The sequence below is a fragment of the Ursus maritimus genome, unplaced genomic scaffold (assembly GCF_017311325.1).
Source record: "Ursus maritimus isolate PB19 unplaced genomic scaffold, ASM1731132v1 scaffold_10, whole genome shotgun sequence".
Lineage (NCBI taxonomy): Eukaryota > Metazoa > Chordata > Mammalia > Carnivora > Ursidae > Ursus > Ursus maritimus.
The window spans coordinates 63,667,422-63,688,644 of record NW_024423344.1 but is presented as its reverse complement, the minus strand read 5'-3'; the positions used below and the strand labels follow the sequence as shown (position 1 = coordinate 63,688,644).

Genomic DNA, 21,223 nt, shown 5'->3' with positions numbered 1-21,223 from the left:
TTTTTTTTTTTTAAATCCCTCTTGGTGCTTCTAGGAATGCACAAGGGCAAAAGCAAGTTCTGTAGCTAACGGTGAGATCAGATTCTAAAATAACTGCTTTGGCTTTTGTTCCTCAATGTAAGAGTTGTGTTTCTAGCCTGTATTAGTGAGTAGGCTCTTGTCTTATACAAAGTGGAGACCAAGAAACCTGGAAGCTTGCTGCTAAATATAATTCTTAAACTTTTCTTTTTCTTTGGTTGAAAGGAAATGATTTCCTATGTTTTGGGTCTAGAGGTTTCTCAAACATGGCATTTCCGGATCTATCAGCTACAGTCATACAGTATTTACTGTGGAATTCTTTTTAACTAAAAAATTTATCACATTTATATTATAGAATTTCATGCTTAAGAAAGTCTGCAAAAGAGGAGCATCTCAGACAAATGTCTGAAATAGTTCTTTGTGTTTACTTTATATCCTGCTCAAATGCAACATCACACAGTCCTGTGTAGTTAATAAAAGAGAACTCAAGTTTATTTACTAGAAACGCTAAATGTTACTCTAACAACACACGCCAACACAAAGTTGTGAACATACTAAATACCTTGAGGACAAACAACTCTTTCAGGGCCTAAGAAAGTAATTTGTGCCCCAAAGTGGCCATTTATTACACGATACTAGTCATCTGACTGACCTACCACAGCTTCCTGGCGGCTGGCTCTAATTTACAATGTGAGAGCAGCTGTCACGATGAAGGAACCAGGTTCATTATCTGATTTGTTTCTGCCATGCCTGCACTCACAAGTCCATTAACAACAGGGATACGTGTTTTTTAACTTACTGAATTAGTCATACTTCCATTAAAAGAGTAGACCTACAAAGTAAAATAGAGTAGCCTCTTTCGACATTCCCTTCCATTTCTCTGTCTAGCAGTTTCCTCGATTCCATCAGAGAACATACAGGGAGCCCTCTTCTCAGCAGGCAGGCCCTCGTCTGCTCTAGCCTCGTGCAGAAACCAGAACAAGGCCCACGCCAGGCTCTCGGGAAACACGTGTTGTCTTCATGAATCTCAGAAGATGAATGGATGTTACCCAGAGCAGGGCTCTTGGCCAGGCCCAGGGGTAGTGCCCACCTGGGACTTCATGTTGGATGCTCTCATGAATACCTGGGCCTCTACAGAATTGCAGCAATTCTACATGTTATGACTATCCAACATCAATTATGTCTGACAACGCTAATTCCGTACAGTCTTATTCGCTATTCTAGATCTAGCAAGGTAGGGCTTCCCTGACATCCCAGCCTAGATTAAGTCCTCCTGCTCAGTAGATACTTAGCATCCTGTGCCTTTATTTTCCTGACACTGTATCACTGTTGATTATAACTCATTTAACTACATTAAGCTCCCCTAAGGTAAGAAACGTACTCAATTGAGTAAGAAGCTAGGCACATACATTTTTTACCCTCGGGGAAATTTTTTTTTTTTACCCTAGTGAGTTGAATTAATAGGTTAGGATTATTAAGGTCTTACCAACTGGGATAGCCTAAAATATTAGGCTGCAATGGCAGGACACAAACATTTTCAGGTCTTGCTTTTATGGAACGACAGCGATGTTTGTCTTGAACTTGCATTAGTAAACATCCTCTACTATTTTAGTGATACAAAATATTACAGGACAAACAAAATTCTTGCCTTTGGTCTCATCAGCATTTCCCTCCCCTCATCCTTTTTTTCCTCTCTCTGGTACTCACAGTCTATAATAAAGTCTTAGACGGTACCAGATGTTTGGAGGAGGCTGTCCCACACAGCCGAGATTTTAAAGTAGACGCCCCATTTACTGCAGCTACATAAATGTAATTTCGGCCTTAACTTTTGCGCTCAGGAGCTAGGTGTAACCTGCACCATGGCCCCTTGTCAAATAGAACAGCTCTTATCTGTGGAGTGTTGGTATCAACACCAAACACTCAAAATAACCGCAGGATATTCCTGAAAATGAATTCTGCCCGCAAACTGTTTCCCTTTAGGAAATTTTAATTTACGTAAACGTTTTCTGAGAAAACGCGTTTGCATTCAGGCAACATTCAAAGGCGGGGCTGGATTCAGCTCTGTATGAATTGACAGCAACACCTGGGGTAAGCGCCCAAGCAGTGCCTGGCAATGCCTCAAAGGACACTGTTCTCTTACTGCATAGTGTCTGCTAGTGAGAGCGGACTGCACCCCACGCTTGCATCCCCAGGGGCCTGCCTACCTCAGGGGTGTGGCCTAGCACGCCCATCCACTTAGGTGCCCCAAGTTGAGACTGGGCTGGGCTCGGTCCTGGAGAATCCCACATGCTTCTAGAAAGTAGCTGACAGTTCTGGCAGAGATGAACTGAGACTTTCATGTTCTCTAAAATGGGTCTAGCAGTATCTCCTTCAAAGTCGTCAGCAACTTTTCCAAAAAACCAGAAAAGCTCTTTATCGAAAGCTCTTTTTCCTACAATAGTTAGTTGATAAAAATCTTTTGAACACCCACTCTGTGTAGGGCACAGAATTAAACTTTCTCAAGGAAAACTATGGAACTGCATTCTGAGTAGACAGCTGACTGTTTTCTAGGATGACAAAGAAATAAAAATTGACAGACTATGGAACTTCAGAAGAGAATGGAATGCCAATGGGGTTTCTAGCTGAACACTTAAAACATCTCATTTTGTCCATGAATTGCCTTTCTTTTGACAAATCCAACAACAACTGAATTCCAAATAATTACAACTCACTTGCAATTAATTTGTGGCGTAGCAAAGATCACGAGACGTGCCACCAGTTCAGTTCTTGCTTTATTGACCACTGATTGCATGCCGCTGCTAACATTTTTGATGAGCACATAATAAAAAAAAAAAACCCATAAAAATGTATAAGCTGGGACATGAATGTAGCAGACAGAGATGGAGAATCTGACTCAGCAACAGCAGGGAAAGGGATTGATGAAAAGACGCTAGAAGCCCAAGAGTGATGGGCTAAGATGCCAACCAGAGAAAGGGCTTTCTATACAATTACTGTTGGGTTACTGATTTGCTCCCTGGTCTTGCCTGCTGCATTCATGAAAACCCTGTAACACTGTCATCTTGGATGCACGTGTGAAGGAAACAGAGTTGGCATATTTGACTGATTTATGTAATCAATGTGCGAACTAACACTTAACATCGGGACAAGTATTAGGCAAGAACATATTTTGCTCCAAAAGTCTATGTTGGTGGTCCATTCTCAGTGCCATGGCAGAACCAGAAGAAAGAAAGAAGAAGGATTTTTCTCACTAAGACTAATAAAAAACATGAGATAGGGTATGAGATATATTAATGTAGGGCTAAGCACAAGGTTCCCTTTTCATTAAAGTACGTCCAACACACAGTGGGTTCAAATTTTAGCTTTTAAATGAAATGGCTTTCCAGACATTCAATGTCACATCTAATTGGCAACCAGGAAACCCAATTGATTGCAAGTATAAAGATTTGTTTTATGTTAAAATAGCCAACCAGCACTGAGGAGAAAAAGCCAATAAGGAAGTCACTGTTGCTCTTATAAATTTAAAGCCCCCATAATCTCATTCTTAAGCATGTCCTGCTCTAAGTAACAAAATCCTCGCACCCACTTTCATCAATAAGGTGCAGGCTGAACAAAGACAATTTAACTGTGCTATAAATTCGGGTAGTTTCAACCAAAAAGTATGAATAATCTGTATGACTCAAAGTGGGATGCTATGAGGTTTAATCTGGTTTTAAAATATGCAAATATTTTTAGATTCTTTGATGAGAGTACTTTTTGATTAGCATTATTTGGATAGAGTGTCTTTGCCAAAATTAATCTAAATATATATTCTAGAAGATCAAGTTATTCTTATATTTTTAAATTCATACTCCCGTCCAAAATCTTAGCAAAGAATCATATCGGGTTTGACTTAGAAGGGTACCTTAATGATTAACTTTTTTAAACACTTCCTCATTTTTCAAATAAAGTAACCCAAGATCATGCAGACAGATTTTATACTCCCACTAAAGGGAGAGAGAACAGCATTTCAATTTATTCTCTCTGAAATGATTTCTGGGGTTTTGTTAGATGAGTTCCATTTGAATCTACCCACTCTCAAATCTTTTTTTAAAACTTGAAAACCATTTTCTCTGGCGTTCCCAAGCATAATAGCATGTTAGCCAGTGGGTGACACAGCCAAAGCCGAAGGCTTGTAACCTAAGCACATCTTTGCACGGGGGGCTTAGGTTTAGCTCCATTTCAACACATCTCAGATCTTTTTCTCCCCTCCTACCCGAATCTTGGATGTGAGAAGGCATTAGGCGTGCCGTCTGGTTTTGAGGTTTGCATAAATGATGCAGGGCCCTCTGAAGCTGACGGATGCCACCGCGATGTGCACCACTCTGCCTGTCACCACACAACTGGAGTAAATGCAATTGAAAGTACTTTTATTTGAAGGCCATTTGACAGAGGGGGGAGAAAACACATTTACTCTTTCAAGGCCTGTGTATTTCCCTGGGAGAAGCCTGCCTGTAGAATTTGTCCTTTTATCCTTGGATAGCAATTTGGGAAATATCTTTTGACAGCGCGACTCCCTGAGCGATTCCTGCAACTCAAGACGCGAGCCTTGACTCCCCAGACCTTCTCTTGCCTCTTCCCCACCCTCTCTCCTCCCTTCCAAAGACAGCAATGCTGTTTCGCAATAGAACGCCGGAAGCATTCTTCTCCAAGGAAGGAGGAAGAAAATTTGCATATTTTAGCAAAAATATTGAGCTAGCTTCATCATGGACATTTAAGGAAGGAGCTGTTTACTAATATCTGTGACTACGTTGAGGTAATACGAATAAGAAACCAGTGCTGTGGATTGGTTTTTAAGGAGATTTTTTTTTTCTTTCCCTAACTTGTCCCTTTCCACAGGAGCTCACAGAAATTCAGGAAGAGTACTTTCCGCTTTGTCAGACAGATCAGCTAATTCAGTACAGGTGTCCTGCACTATCTTTAACAGGACCGTCTCTTACAACACACTAGGCTTTCTTTTCTTTTTTCTTTTCTTTCTTTCTTTTTTTTTTTCTTTCTTTTTTTTTTTTTGATTTAGAAAAAGAAGAAAAAATGCAAAATAATGTGAACAGTTTGCTAAAAGCTGGTTCCTGGTTTTGTATTTAATCCTCTTGGTCGGAGCTGCCCAGCAGGCCCACAGCTCGGTTGGAGATCTACGTCACCGTCACCGTAATGACTTCACAGCCCCGCGGGAACGCCCCCTTACCTATAAAGAGATTCCATTCGGTGTCCAGATCAGCCTGATTGGCCAGGCAGCCCTTCATGACGTTGAGGCAGTAGTTCTTGCAAGGTCTCACCGTGGGCAGTCCTCGGCAGTACGGGCAGTATAGCATCTTCATGAGGGCTCGGATGCACCCCGGGGTCGGGCTGACCTGCCGATGGATTGATTGAAAAGAAAAAGAAAGTCAGAAATAAGGGCGGGAGGGAGAAAAATAAAAGATGTAACTCATTTTCTCCTTGAGGAAGAAAAAAAGGAGAAATGGCTCTGAGAAACGCCAGCAGCAGCAGAGCAAAGAAGCTATTAGCATCTTAACCCTTTGTAACACTTGATCTCGAAGCCAGGCCGGTCGACACTGCAATAATCAATTTTCGTGAGATGTCCCCGTCCATATTTTGATATGTGTGTCATGGTAATTCAGCCCTAAAACCAGGACGCTGTTTCACTGCAATAGAACGTGAAATGAGAGAACGCATGTGAAAGCAATTTGCAAAGTTAAAAGCTCCATAAAAATGTAGGTATGATTAAAGTTTAATGTGACACCTTTCGAAAATTTTCCAACTGGTTATTTGACCCCGTTTCTAAAGGAGGCTGGCAGATCTACTTCCTTTGTATCTAACTTTTTAAAAAGGATCAATATCAACTTGTCTGGCATTTCTAAGATCCGATCCAGGCCTGCTTAGAAGCAATGGAACTGCTAAGGCAGTCTTCATGCATTTGAAGGTTTGCAGTTCTGGGAATTTTGCAGAAAATGGACCCAGGGTTGAATGTAGGGAGAAATCCTTGCAGTGCTTCATAGAATCTATTAATCAGCAACGGCGTGGCATTTGCCCTGAATAAGAAAAGCAGAGGTGCTTCTAAGTTAATCAATTCTAAGCCAATAAAATCTTTTTTAGATTCATTGAAAATTCGAATTTGACTTCAAGAGGAAAGATTATTTAAAACAGCATGAACCAACAACAGAAAAAAAATACAGAAGGCTCTTTTTATGACTAGATACAAAATTCTTACCGTATTTATCTGGTTGGTCCCACATAATTTTGGTGTCTTAGTCAAGTAACCACACGTTGCTGTTCCTGTGTTCCAGATCTGAGAACAAGCCTAACTTGAATTATTTGGATCTACAGTCTTATCAGACAGACCTGGGCCCACAGGTGGCATTTCCATGTCAAGAACATGTCGATACTGACAAAGCATAACATCAGTGTAAAGGTGAGACCATAACAGGTAGTTCTGCATAAATAGGTACTTTCCACTATGAGAGCCAATCTCTGCCATTTTATTCTTTACCTAGAAACCACATGTGAATTTTGTTTTTAGTTTTTTAACTTGAGTCTAGTTGACACACAATTTAATTTATATATTTGACAGAGATAGCCAGCGAGAGAGGGAACACAAGCAGGGGGAGTGGGAGAGGAAGAAGCAGGATCCCAGGGGAGGAGCCTGATGTGGGACTTGATCCCGGAATGCCGGGATCACACCCTGAGCCAAAGGCAGACGCCTAACGACAGCCCCGACACACAATTTATATTAGTTTCAGGTGGACAACATAGAAATTCAAGTTCTCGACACCTTATGCTGTGCTCACCATTAATATAGTCACCATCTGTCCCCATACAACACTATTACGGTACTATTGACTATATTCCCTAAGCTGTACCTTCCATCCCTCTGGCTTATTCATTTGAAAACTGGAAGCCTGTACCTCCCATTCCCCTTCGCCCATCACCATCCTCCTTCTGGCAACCATCAGTTCGTTCTCTGTATTTAGAGGTCTGATTCTGCTTTTTGTTTGCTTATTCACTTGTTTTGTTTTTTAGATTCCACTCTTGAGTGAAATCATATGGCATTTGTCTTTCTACACAATTGAAGTTTTGAATGCAAGCCTTTGTTTTTTGTAACATTCTCTTACTTTTATGATGTATACGGACAAAGCCCTTAATAAATACATTGTTTCAGAAAACGAAGCTATTTATTTAGTTAGGCACTGAAAATTCAGGTTGTTCTTTTTTTTTTTTTGCATTTTCTTTCCAAAATTTTATAGCCGTTGTCAAGCACACAGAAAAGTTGAAAGACTGTTATAATGCACACCTATAGCTCACTCCTAGATTCTCCATTTAACATTTTCCTATATTTGCTCTTTCCTATATTCACCCATCCTTCTATCTATCCATTAATCACCTTACTTTTTATGCACTCAAAGTAATATCTTTTTGATTTTTACTTTTCCTTGTAGTTTAATGTTGGCTTTACTAAAATAGAATGAACACGATGAACACTGCAAAGTGAGCACATTAAGTACCAAATCAAGAAGTGCAGTAAAATATAATCGGCCTTACTTTACAAAGATATTTAGAGAATGGTTTAATATCCATTAATTTTACAACTTATTTTCCAACAACAGAATGAAACAAACAAACAAACAAAACTCCATGAGAACAAAATTGAGGAGTCTGGTGACTTGTAACTTGAGCACACATTTGTGTCACAATATCATCTCCTCCAGCTAGGCTAGTTTGTGAAAATGCCAAATTTTATCCAACCTGAGCAATAATATTTAAAACTTTCTTTTATCCACTTGTACCCCAAGTCATTCACAGAAAATAGAGAAAATAAACCTGTATTCTCCATATAGGATTTTATGCGGAATTCCAAATTCTTATGCGTTTTACTTATTTGACATGGTGGCGGTCCTACAAATTTGTGTCTGTAGGTTTTTGTTTTCCATAGCCTCCTGACCTCCGTCCTGACCCTGACGCCTTTCTCCAGAGACCAACCCTATTTTCAGCCGAGCTGGCTAAGCAATTTCTTCCTGTGACTGTTGGATTTTTGGTTTTCTGGCTATTGGTATTGCACAGTGCTTTTCCTTCTTCTCGCTCAGTGTGCCAGTGTAAATTAGGAGCATTTGTCAATACTAGGGATCTCTGAGGCAGTGTGGACTCTGTCATCCTAACCCGCACTGCTTTGCAAAACGTGCGGATCCTTCAAAGGCATTGTGATGCTGACTCAGGTACTCAATAGATGCTTCTGAATTGAACTCTCCATTGTGTTTCTCAATTTCTTGGCTACATTGATATTCAAAGAAAAAAAGACAGATAGTTTTATACATCTTAGCATTCAATTGTTACCTTTTAAGTTTGTTTTCAAAAGGTAATTACTGCTTGCGTTAATTCCAAAGCTTTTTTTTTTTTTTTTTTGGTTTTGTTTTAAATTGTGTTGGAACCAGTACAGTTTTCTCAGTCTGACATTTTAGAAGCATCTCCAACTCAGGGTAGCAACCAACAGAGAAAATTGAACAGCCTTAATAACGCAAAAGAACAATGTTGTTCAAGTTAAATGTGGCTCTCTCAGTACCTTGGGAAATGACATCCCTCCTGGTCGAAGAAAGGGCATTTGAAGAAGAAGAAAATGGAGTGTGGAGGATCAAAGTTTAAGCTTTCATGTTCACAGACCCATATTTGTTGAATTGACATAACTGCATGTGTGAATTAAAATAAAAAAAAATCATCACTTCAAACTGAAGACTTTTAGAAGTAAGTTTCTGAAAAGAAGGTTGCTTTAAATGCCAGTTGTGTGAGGGATATTTCTATTTTTAAATATTTAATAGTGTGTTATAATTGTGCTATAGTGATTTAAAAAAATCTTTTTATTTTGAAATCAACATAGACTCATGAGATGCTGCAAAAATAGTAGAGACCTGGGTACCCTTCACTCACCAATGTCACTTGATGGTGACATTTCAAACAGCCATGGTACGGGGTGCCTGGGTGGCTCAGTTGGTTAAGCATCTGACTCTGGATTTTGGCTCAGGTCTGTGATCTCAGGGTCATGGGATCGAGACCTGTGTCGGGCTCCACACTCACCTTGGAGTCTGCTTGAGACGCTCTCTTCCCCTGCTCTCTGCCCTTCCCCCTGCTGATGCTCTGTCTCTCTAACATAAAGAAATAAATCTTAAAAAAAAATAGCCATGGTACAATATCAAAACAAGGAAACTGACCTTGGTATGTTGCCATGAACTAGTCTATAGTCCTTATTCAGTTTTCATGATTTTTTTCAACCTGCATTCATTTGCGTGCATGTGTGTATATGTGCGTGTGCATATATCTGTACACATCTGTGCAATTTTATTCCATATACAGATTTGTGTCACAATACCACAACCAACATAAAGAACGTTTCATCACCACAAAAGAACTCCTTTGTGTTACCTCCACCCTACCCCTGGTTCCTGTCACCTGGCAATAATCTATTTTCCATCTCTATAATTTCATCATTTCAAAAATGTTATGTAAATGGAGTCACATAGTTGTCGCCTTTTGAACTTCACTTTTTTTACAAAACTGAGCAAAATGCCTTTGAGGTCCATCCAAGTTGTACCATGTATTAATACCTCATTCCTTTTTATTCCTGAGTGATACTCCTTTGTTTGGATATAACAGGATTTGTTCAACTCTTCATTCACTGAAGGATATCTGGGTTGTTCCAGTAGTTGGCTATTAGAAATAAAGTTTCTATGAGCATTCATGCACAGGTGAGGTGAATGTAAGTTTCCATTTCTGTGGGATAAAGGCTCAAGAGTGCAGTTGATGGGTCAATTCCTTGCATCTTGGGTTTAGTCCTTCTGTTAACTTCTTTTAAGCTGTTTGTATATAATGACATTAATAATCACTTTATAGTTGGTATTATAATTGACTAGTTTTAGTAATCATACAATTTATAACTAAGATTTCTTGTAAAATAACAGAAAAATAAATAAAATAACATAAAACTAATTGAGCTCTTAGTTTGCAACCTTGTGCTTTTCTCTTGTTGTTGTTTGTGTTTCTTTTTTAAAACGTTAAAGCAAGATACATTGAAACAGGGCAAGAAATACAAAAAGAACCCTTAATAAAGCTGTATTGGGACAGAGGACTAAGACTTATCTACCTGGCTCCTCATGTGTATCAGGATGTTATAGCAAGTAATTTTTACATTTCTAAATGTGATTTGAGGCATAGGATGCCCTTACCCATATAATAGTAATTCATTTTGGGTCTTTAATATATGTACGATATTTTGTAACTCGACCAACATTCATACATCGATGCTCATATTAGCAATCTCTAGTTAGTAGTAGCCCATGTAAAATAACTCTGTCACTTAAAATATTTTTAGAAAACAAGAAAACATGTGAAAGTTATAAATCTGTGTTTATTCACAATGAATATATACCTAATGAGTGCTTATTTCTCTGGAAATCATATAGCCAAAATAATCAAATAAACCCATTTGTCTCCTGCTCCCAAAAGACAAACAAGTTAATGTAAGTAAACTATTTAACCAGAATAAATTAAAAATGTGTTTTTAAGCAAGAGGCCATACCATTCTCCAGTTTCTAACCTACGGTTATAAGAAATGATGAGATGTGTCTATTCATCATCTTAATATATCATGAAATTGAAGTGCCTTCTGAGGTCCTTGAGAATGATTACATTACATTCAAAGTAGGTTCATATTGAGTAATTTTAATTTTTTTTTAAACAATCTATAACCTGTAAAGAGGCTTTGAGGAACTTCATGAGAACCTAAATTTGTTTCTTCTTTGTTCAGTCATGCGAGTTTCATTTATCCAACATTTAGGGGGATGAATAAAGACATCTCATACCAGTGTCAGGATTCTCAGAATACATTAATTTCAGGGAAAAAAATGTGTGTCTCAGGGAAATGCAGTGGAAAGGGTACCCATGAAACGGCATTTACTTTAGAACTGAGAAGTAGGAGTAGCCAGGGAAGGCTTCTGAAGAAAGCCATGTAACAGATATCAGTAAGATAATCACAGGAGATGGATGACATCACAGAAATGCGGGAGTGGGGAATGCTGAGGATCAGTCCTTCTATTGAAGCAACCATTAAACTAGCAAAAAATGACAGAATCAGCATTCTCAGAACTTTGAAATTTAAATTAAAAACAAAAACAAAAAAACAGCAGCCAGGAGAGTGCTTAATAAAGAAAGAGACTGCTAAATTTCAGGAAAAAGTTACTGCTATACTTCAAGCCTTAAGATATTTATAAAGACTGCAATCATATGAAGTCTCTTCTCTGACTATAATAGAATGAAGCTGGAAATTGGTATCAGAAGGAAAACTAGAAAATTCACAAATAAGTGGAAATTAAACCACACCCTTTTATATAATCAACAGGTTAAAAGAGAAATCACTAGGAAATATTAAGATGAATTAAAATGAAAACATAAACATACAAAAACTTCTAGCCATAAGTGCCTACATTAAAAGAGAATATCTCAAATCAATAGCCTAATGTTGTACATGAATGAATTAAAAAAGAAAAGCAAACTAAAACCAAAGTTAGCAAAAGAAAGGAAATAATGAAGATTAGAGTGGAGTGGAGAAAAAAAAATTGGTTTTAGTTTGCTTTTCTTTTTCTAGTTCCTTAAGGTATAAAGTTAAGTTATTGATTTGAGATCTTCTTCTCCCAGAAGTTAGGAGAGAGGTGTGGGATCATCTCTCCCTCTGAGCCTCTAGAGAGAATCAGTCCTGCCAACACCTTGATCTCAGACTTCTGGCCTACTGAACTGTGTGGGAATGAATTTCTGTGGTTTTAAATCACTGGCAGTAAGTTATGGTGGTCCAGGAAACTAATACACACACCAACAAATTAGATAACCTTAATGAAATAGATAAATTACTAGAAACATAATCTACCAAGACTGAATTGTGGACAATTAGGAAATATGAATAGATCTATAATAAGTAAAGAGATTGCATTGGTAATCAAAAGCCTTCCAACAAAGAAAAACCCTGGACCAGATGGCTTTACTGGTGAATTCTACCAAACCTTTAAAGAAGAATTAACAAAAATCCTTCCTAAACTCTTCCAAAAATAGAAGATGAGGAATATTTCCTAATTCATTCTAAGAGACCAGTATTACTTGATACCAAAACCAGACAAAGACACAGTAGGAAAAGAAAACCATAGACTGATACCTGTTTATAAATGTAGATGAAAAAATCCTCAACAAAATACTAGCAGACTGAATTCAACAGTATATTTAAAAAAATAATACACCATGGCCAAGCGCAATTTATCCCAGGAATGCAAGGGAGGTTCAATATAAGAATAATCAATCAATATAATAAATCTTATTCATAGAATAAAGGGGGAGGGGAAAACCACATGATAATCTCAGTTGCAGAAAAAGCTTTTGATAAGATCCACCACGCCTTCATAATAAATGCAAATGGGAAACTACTAGCAGGGGACTTCCTAAACATGATAATGAGCATTTAGGAAAAACCCACAGCTAACATCATTCTCAATGGTGAAAGACTGAAAGACTTCCCTCTAAGATCAGGAGTAAGACAAGAAGGCCTGCTTTCAACACTGCTGTTTAAGATAGTACCGGAAATTCTAGCTAGAGTCATTGAGCAAGATAAAGAAATAAGAGTTGCCAGTTTGAAAAGGAAGAATTAAAACGATCTCTATTTACAGAAAACATGATCCTACACATAGGAAATCCCAAGAATTCACACACACACACACACACACACACACACACACACACACACACACACACACACAAATACCTTACTGGAGTTAATAAATGAATTAAACAAAGTTTCAGGGTATAAGATCAACACCTAAGCATCCAATGAGTTTCTAATACTAGCAATGAACAAACTAAAAAAGGAAATTAAGAAACCAGTTTCACTTACAATAGTGTCTAAAAAAATAAAATACTTAGGAATAAATTTAACCAAAAAGGTGATAGAATTTGAAAACCGAAAACTATTAAGCATTGTTGAAAGAAATTAAAGAAGACCTAAATCAATGGAAAGATATCCTCCATTCATGTACTGGAAGACTTAATACTGTTAGGAGAGTGATACTACTCAAAATAATTTACAGATTTATTACAAATCTTATCAAAATTCGAACAGTTTTTCCTTGAGGAAATGAAAAAGACAATCCTCAAATTTGTATGGAATTGCAAGGGACCCAAATAGTCAAAACAATTTTGAAAAAAAGTAACAAATGTGGAGCAATCCCATTTCCTGATTTCAAAATGTACTACAACTTGCTACAAAGCTAAAGTTACCAAAACTCAGTGGTACTATCCATCAATCTCACTTCTGGGTATTTCTTCAAAAAAAGTTGGAAATGTATTCTGGAAGAGAATTTTGTGCTCCCATGTTCACTGCAGCATTATTCACAATAACCAAGAGGTAGAAACTTCCTAAATATTCATTGACTGATGAGTGGCTAAAGAAAATGAGGTATGTACATACAATGGAATATTATTTACCCTTAAAAAAGAAGGAAATCCTGCAATATGCAACAACATGGATAAACCTTGAGAACATTATATCAAGTGAAATAAGCCAGTCACAGAAAGACAAATACTGCATGATTCTACTTACATGAGGTATCTAAAGTAGTCAAATAGCAGCAGAAAGCAAAATGGTGGTTGCTGGGGCTGTGAGGGAGAGGGAAATGGGGAATTTCTATTCAATGGATATAGAGTTTCAGTCATGCAAGATGAAAAAGTTCTAGAGATCTTCTGTGCAACTATGTTCATATAGTTAGCAATACATACCAAACATTTAACAATTTGTTAAGAAGGTAGATATGTGTTTTCTCACAATCATCATCATCATCACCACCACCACTACCATCATAATCATCACCACCATCATCATCAATGCTGTGGTACTGGCATGAAGACAGACATTTAAATCAATAAATTTAATAGAGTTGAAAGACAAGAAATACACATACACATTTATGGCCGATTGATTTTTACAAGGGTGTGAAGATCATTTAATGGGGTTAAGAATAGTGTCTTCAACAAATTATATTGGAACCACTGGATATCCTCATGAAAAATAATGAAGTTGGACCTGACCTCAGACTATGCACCAAAATTTCTCAAAATGGATAAATAACTAAATATGAGCAAAATCTATGAAACTCTTGGAAAAAACTGTATAGGGTGAATCTTTTTTTTTTTTTTTTTTTAAGATTTTATTTATTTAACAGAGAGAGAGAGAGACAGCCAGTGAGAGAGGGAACACAAGCAGGGGGAGTGGGAGAGGAAGAAGCAGGCTCCCAGCAGAGGAGCCTGATGCGGGGCTTGATCCCAGAACTCCGGGATCATGCCCTGTGCCGAAGGCAGATGCTTAACGACTGAGCCACCCAGGAGCCCCTGTTTAGGGTAAATCTTAATGATCATGGATTTGGCAACGGATTCTTAGATATGACTCCAAAAAAAAAAAAAAAAAAAAAATCAATTTGGCTTCATTAAAATTAATAGCTTTTGTGAATCAAAGGACATTACCAAGAAAGTGAAAAGGCAACCTAACAAATGGAAGAAAATGTCTGTAAACTATATACCCGATAAGGGTCTTGTATTTAGAATACATACAGAACTCCTAAAACTCAGCAACAAAAAGACAAACAACCCAATTATACAATAGGCAAAGGACTTAAACAGACGTTTCTCCAAAGAAAATATAAAATGGCTAACAGCTCATGAAAAAATGCTCAACATCATCAGTCACTAGAGAATGACAATCAAATTGAGATATCACTCACACCCTAGGATGGCTACAACAAAAGAGACAGATAATAAAGAGCATTGATTCGGATGTGGAGAAATTGGAACCCTCATACATAGCTGATGGGAATGTACAGTGGCAGCCACTGTGGAAACATAAAACTACAAAAGATTCAGCAATTCTACTGCTAGTTATGTACTCAGAAGAAGTGAAAATATACACCATACAAAAATTTGCACAATGCTTATAGAAACATCATAGCCAAAACCCGGAAACAATACAAATTTCTATCAACTGATGAAAGGATAAACAAAATGTGGTATATCCATTCAGTGAAATATTATTCAACAATTAAAAGGAATGAAATTCTGAGATGCTGCATCATTGATGAACTCTGAAACAACATTAAGCCAGTCACTGAAGACCATATATTGGTGATTCCATGTATCTACAAAATGTCCAGAACAGACATATCTGTAGAGACAGAAAGTAGGTTAGTGGTTGTCAGGGGCTGGGGTAAGGGAGTGGAAGAAACATTGGTTGGGGATGGAGAGTGACTACTAATGGGTACAAGTTTTCTTTTTGTGTGTTGAAAATGTTATACAATTAGATTATAGAAACACTAATGGCTGTCCAATACTGTAAGTATACTAAATGCCACTGACATTTACACTTTAAATACCATTTATATTTACCAGTGAACTTTATGGTATATAAATTGTATCTCAGTGAAGCTGTTTGAAGGAGAGATAGAAGTGCCTTTAACAAATTCCTACTACCATATTTGTACAGAGAAATTACTGAGCTAGAGAGACAATTCTTTATCACCTAACCAGGGCTTTATTAGGCATGTGGTTATATAAAAATTGTTTAAATTATACTAACCTTGAATTACATTATACCAAAATAAGTTTGATGTGCATGACCTTAATGATATTTTAACACTTTCTTTCGAGAAGGTCACCTATTATTTCACCTGTTACTTAATGGTGGCTTGGTGGAGTGATTTACCATGTATACAAAGAGAAAACCTTTAGGCTGTCCAATTCAGTTTGAATGTTGATTAAAATGTGTATGCTCTAAAACCATCTTCTCTCCATCTTGTACCATCGAGAGTGAACAAGGATAAGACAGGAAGCAATCATGAATTGCAAATCAGAGCCTGAAGGAAATATATTCCCTATATGGATGACGAATATTTGTACTGCCATCATGATAAAAATTCAGCCTATTTCTAAAAATGTAATTTACTTATTAGCTAGAAACCCCCCTAGAAAAGCATGAGGCTTATGAAACATTTGCAAGCCGTAAAATGATTGAACTTGTTGGGTCTGGGAGAAAAGGAACAGACCTAATTTGCATACCTAATAGCTGGAGCTGCAGAATTTTCAAAACCAAGTGTAAGGAACACCAATGCTATGTACACTTAAAAACAAAATCAGGCCATGGGAAGCAAGGTGAGTTAAGGTCTATGTCAGTTCTTGGCAGCCCCATTAGTGCTTGTCAGATAATGTCACATATTCAATGTTACCTAGATCCAGTCCCCATATTTAATTTTTTATTCTTCAAAGCATAAATAAAACTGCCGCAGAACTTAGTAAATGAATGTTATTATTCATTTTGGAGCAGTTCCAAATAGCATTTAAATAAATTACACACACACATACAAACACACACACATACACAGACTGGAGATTTTTTATCCATGAGAAAAAATAGCTCTTCTACTAGTTAAATACATATTTCAGAGGGCTTTCTGACGTGTTTACCCAATAAACCACAACATCAGTTTAATTTTACTTTGCTCTATCATCATGAGGTCTTGGTGATATTGCCTTTTATTTGTGCAGTCTGCTTGACATTCTAAACTTTACCCAAATGTAAATTTTCAAATGTGAATGCAGAATGTAAAATAAGATCCCTAAGTGTCTCATCAGGGAATAGTTGTCTTCCTCAGTTAGAAATTACAGTTCAAATATTACTTCATTTAGAAGAAATATTTTAGCAGTGACTTTATATATGAGTCATTGACGTGAGAATCCATTTTGGTAAAAGCTATGAATTCCAGCCTCTGTACAGTGGAACTAACATATTTATAATGTTTCTGCTCTGGAAGACACACAATCTGCCCTGAAAGTAAGGAGATGTGGCATTTTCAACAATGTAAAACCAAATCACTCATTTTCTAATGAACATGTATAACTTTAAACGCCTAGTATAAGGAGCTGGCATATGGTGGGAGGTGAATAATATTAAAATATGTCTGATGGATACAGGAAAATAGACAAACACCATATTGTGTTTTGGTAATTTTTGATGCATAACACATGGATATGAAATTTGTGTTAATCTTATCTATCTATCAATCAACAGTTCCCCATGAATAGTGATATGCCTCCCTGGCAGTAGCACTGATGTTATCTAGTTTATGGATAATATCGTTGTGCACACACACAGAGATTCCCATTATCTTAATTCCTGATGAACCCTACATGAGAACCCCCATGGCTCAAAGCACCAGAGTATTTCTATGGAAAATTCCCATTCTTTACTTCATCCTGCAAAGTACCAACATGGACCTTTTCATAAAAAGTCCTAAGGTGGAAAAAAAGTTTAGGGGCAATTCTACAACACTAGTTTGGCCATCCTCTAATCCGTTGGCTGACACTTGAGCCATGGAGTGTCATCAGCAAAGAAGAGAGTATTAAATTTGGAAATTTCTGTGGACATGGGGGGGAAACTCGTTCGGAAGAGATCCTCCAAGAGAAGCCAGTGGTGACTCTACACTTCAAAATAATAGAAATAATAATAATAATAATATTAAGAAGAAGAAGAAGAAGAAGAAGAAGAAGAAGAAGAAGAAGGCAAAAAAAAAAAAAAAAAAAAAAAGGCCAGGATAGTGGGTTCTGAGACTGAAAAACAATTGTAGTGTATGAAGAAAAGGTTTTTTTTCTCCCCTCTTTTTTCAATATTAACGGAATGGAAGGCTATGAATGAATTCATTCTTAAGTTCCTTCAATAAATATTTAACAAGCATCACCATGTGCTGAAACTGCTCGAGGTGCTATAATGAAAATGAATGGTGGATTTCAAAGTTACCAGGGAGCAAGATCCACAGCTGAGGGAGAGAACAGGCGAGAAATACCTGGGGTTCAAATGACTGGGAAGGAAACACAGTGCCAGTGCAGAAGCTGATTTCACCTAAAAAAGGCCAGTGGGAGGCTAACCATAAGAAACTCCCAGGAGAACAGGAGAAGCATAAAATGGAATATCAGGAGCACAGGGAATTCAGTGATCTTGTACTATTCACCGATTTAATGTTTTTGTTATTTTTATCCTACATAAACATCTTATAAGGACAACTTGATAAGAGTCTACAGAGGATTACAGGGCAGGTTGTGCCTTTTGGTACTTCTGATATTCCCAAGTGTTCTGGGGATGGGTGAGGGAGAAGAAAATATACCAACAAAAGCAAAAGTCCATGAAATGAATTATGGGAGAATTTGTAGAAGAGTGATATAAAAATGTTTCTAATCTTCTTGTGTCAAGGCAGTTTAAAAGATTGCTCCCCCAAATAATCCAGGGCCACCTAAATAATTCTTCAGTCTCAAAAGAGGTTTACTCTGAAGGATGAAACTAATGTGTAAGTTATAGCATATTTGATATAGAAATAAGCAATATCATGTAGCCATAAAAAAGGATGAGATTGTGCCACTTGAGACAATATAGATGAATCTAGAGGGTATTAATTACACTAAATGAGATAAGTCAGAGGAAGACAAATACCATATGATTTCACTCATATGTGGAATCTAAAAAACAAAACAGATGAATAAACAATCAACAAACAAACAAACAAACAGCAGAGTCAGACCTATAAATACAGAGAACAAACTTATGTAGCCAGAGGGGAGGAGGTGGGAAGTGGGCACAGTGGGTGAAGGGGAGTGGGAGATACAGCCTTCCAGTTATTAAATGAGTAAGCCATGGGAATAAAAGCACAGCCTAGGGAATACAGTCAATGATATTGTAAGAGCGTTATATGGTGACAGATGATGGCTCCACTTGGGGTGAGCACAGCATAACATAGAGGGAAGTTGAATTGCTATGTTGTACACCTGAAACTAATGTAACATTGTGTGTCAACTATACTCAAATAAAATTAAAAAAAAGGGAAATAAGCAATATTACTTTCTAGTGATTACTTAATAAGAACGATGAAATGTAAGAAAAAGTAAGTTTTTCCCAGACATCTCACCCAGCATTCCTACAACTTTTTCCCCCAAAGAAGCCCTCCCCATCCCATAGCCTTGATGTGGCTGTCCTTTCTGACAGATGTTAGTAAAAAGGAAGGTATTCTGAAGAACTAAAATAATGTTTTATTGAACATCATGCTAATTTATCAGCAAAAATAATTTTATGTGATTGCTCGATTAGTGATTTTATAAACATTGGGAAAACTTTAGTACCACATGTGTGTGGTTAGGATAGGATGCCTACATTCCTTTCTATGGTAGCCACTGAGCCCTTGTTAGGGGTATATGCCCCATAATACCATTTTCTTATGAAAACTCCTATTAGACTTATGTTATTTCAACTCACAGTGCAAATTCCAGGAATGTCATCCACCATTAATTCCTGTATTTAAAAAGAATTATATAAAACCACCAATTAAGTTTTAGGTCAAAGCTGAAATTAAAATATTAAGTACAATTTTATTGAGCTCTAAAGGATATATCTCACAATATCTTAAATTCTGTAGATGACTAAAAAATATAATTTATGAATGTTCCCAAGGAGTTTGCTGTGTTTAAATATTATTACATAGTTTACATATTATTCTAAAGATATAAAAATCTAACAACAAAATCGATTAGCTTATTCCATATTGGTGTGGAAGTGTTAATACATAAAGGGTGAACCCCAAAAACTACCTATGGAGAGTCTATTGGTAATTAAGCATTTGCATACAGAGTATCTTTTAGGACTGTATATTAAACTTCTGCAACTTTATTTATTTTATTTTTAATTTTTTTAAAAAAGATTTTATTTATTTATTCGACAGAGATAGAGACAGCCAGCGAGAGAGGGAACACAAGCAGGGGGAGTGGGAGAGGAAGAAGCGGGCTCACAGCAGAGGAGCCTGAGGTGGGGCTCGATCCCATAACTCCAGGATCACGCCCTGAACCGAAGGCAGACGCTTAACCGCTGTGCCACCCAGGCGCCCCTAAACTTTTGCAACTTTAAAGAATTAATTCAGTTTCTGGAGGCATACTACTTTGTTAATAGAGAAAAACTTAAGTATGGGTAAAAACTGGATTTTATCTTTTTTTTTTGTCGGCATTTTCATTACCCTTTCCCTTCTAATGTTAATCTCCATCTAAAGTAGAAGAATATTAAATGTAGTTATCGCACATAGGAAGAAAAATTAAATTAATCTTTTCAAGTCCTTCTTGAAGGAAGTTTTAAGATTTCTTTTCTAAATTTTTATTGGCATTCACTTTTTAAACATTTTTTCCTCTGAGATTTCATCAGAAGAGTCATGTTAGCATAATATGTTTGACTAACTGAAAACACGTTAGCTCTTGTAATATGCATTATTTTACCTTCAATTTTGGTTTGTTTTTGCAGGCTATGAGTTACTTTAAATGATTCAGATGATGCCTGTTTACTGTCCTACAGGGAAAATGAATTTAGAGAACTCTACTCTATAGAGCTTTATTTCTTTTGAAATTTCTATCAAAATATATAACAACTCTAATAGCAATGCCAATCAAACTCATGTTCTTGGTCAAGTATAGGTGTATCACAGGTGCTAAAATTTAGCTATCAAAGTCATGTCAACTTAGACTAGAAAAATGGTACCTTCTTCTCCAACTGCTGAACATGCATTATGGAACATGCATGACTCTCAGAATAGCCTTCCTGAGTCCCATGCCCATTGTCAGCCCACCAATGGCAAACCTCAGGCTACCATTCACTTTCTAGATACAGAGATACAATGTTTGGTCTCCAATCCTCTAGGCCTTAAATAAGATACACGAGGCCTTTCTGAGAGACAGCTGAGCGGAGATGGTTTTATGTGAATCCATTTCCACATCTCCAAGCATCTAGACAAATTCTTTCCTAAAACAGACCTGACAAAACCGAGCCTACTGGCAAGGCCATCTCTTCTACCATCTACTTCCCACAAGTCACAAAGATGTTCTTCTCACCCATGCCTAAATGTAATATGATACACAGCACTACAGTGTAAGTACTTGGGGGCCTGAAATTGGGGTGGGATGCTAGGAAAAATTGAAAAAATTATTCATATAGAGAAGCAAATTATTCTAATGTCCAGATCCTTTACAGTGATCCTTTACAAAGCAAATCATTTGTAATATTTTTGCTCTCAACAAAATCAAAAGAGGACTT

At 37.1% G+C, this 21,223-nt stretch overlaps 1 protein-coding gene across 1 annotated transcript in view; it reads right to left on the bottom strand.

The window, feature by feature from the left end:
• Window positions 1-21,223, bottom strand: part of GPC6 (glypican 6) — a 1,044,955-nt gene that overhangs the window by 332,225 nt on the left and 691,507 nt on the right. Inside the window, exon 4 of the mRNA XM_040623810.1 lies at window positions 5,240-5,405. Within this exon, the coding sequence (XP_040479744.1) occupies window positions 5,240-5,405 (166 nt within the window). The remainder of the gene's footprint in view (window positions 1-5,239; window positions 5,406-21,223) is intronic.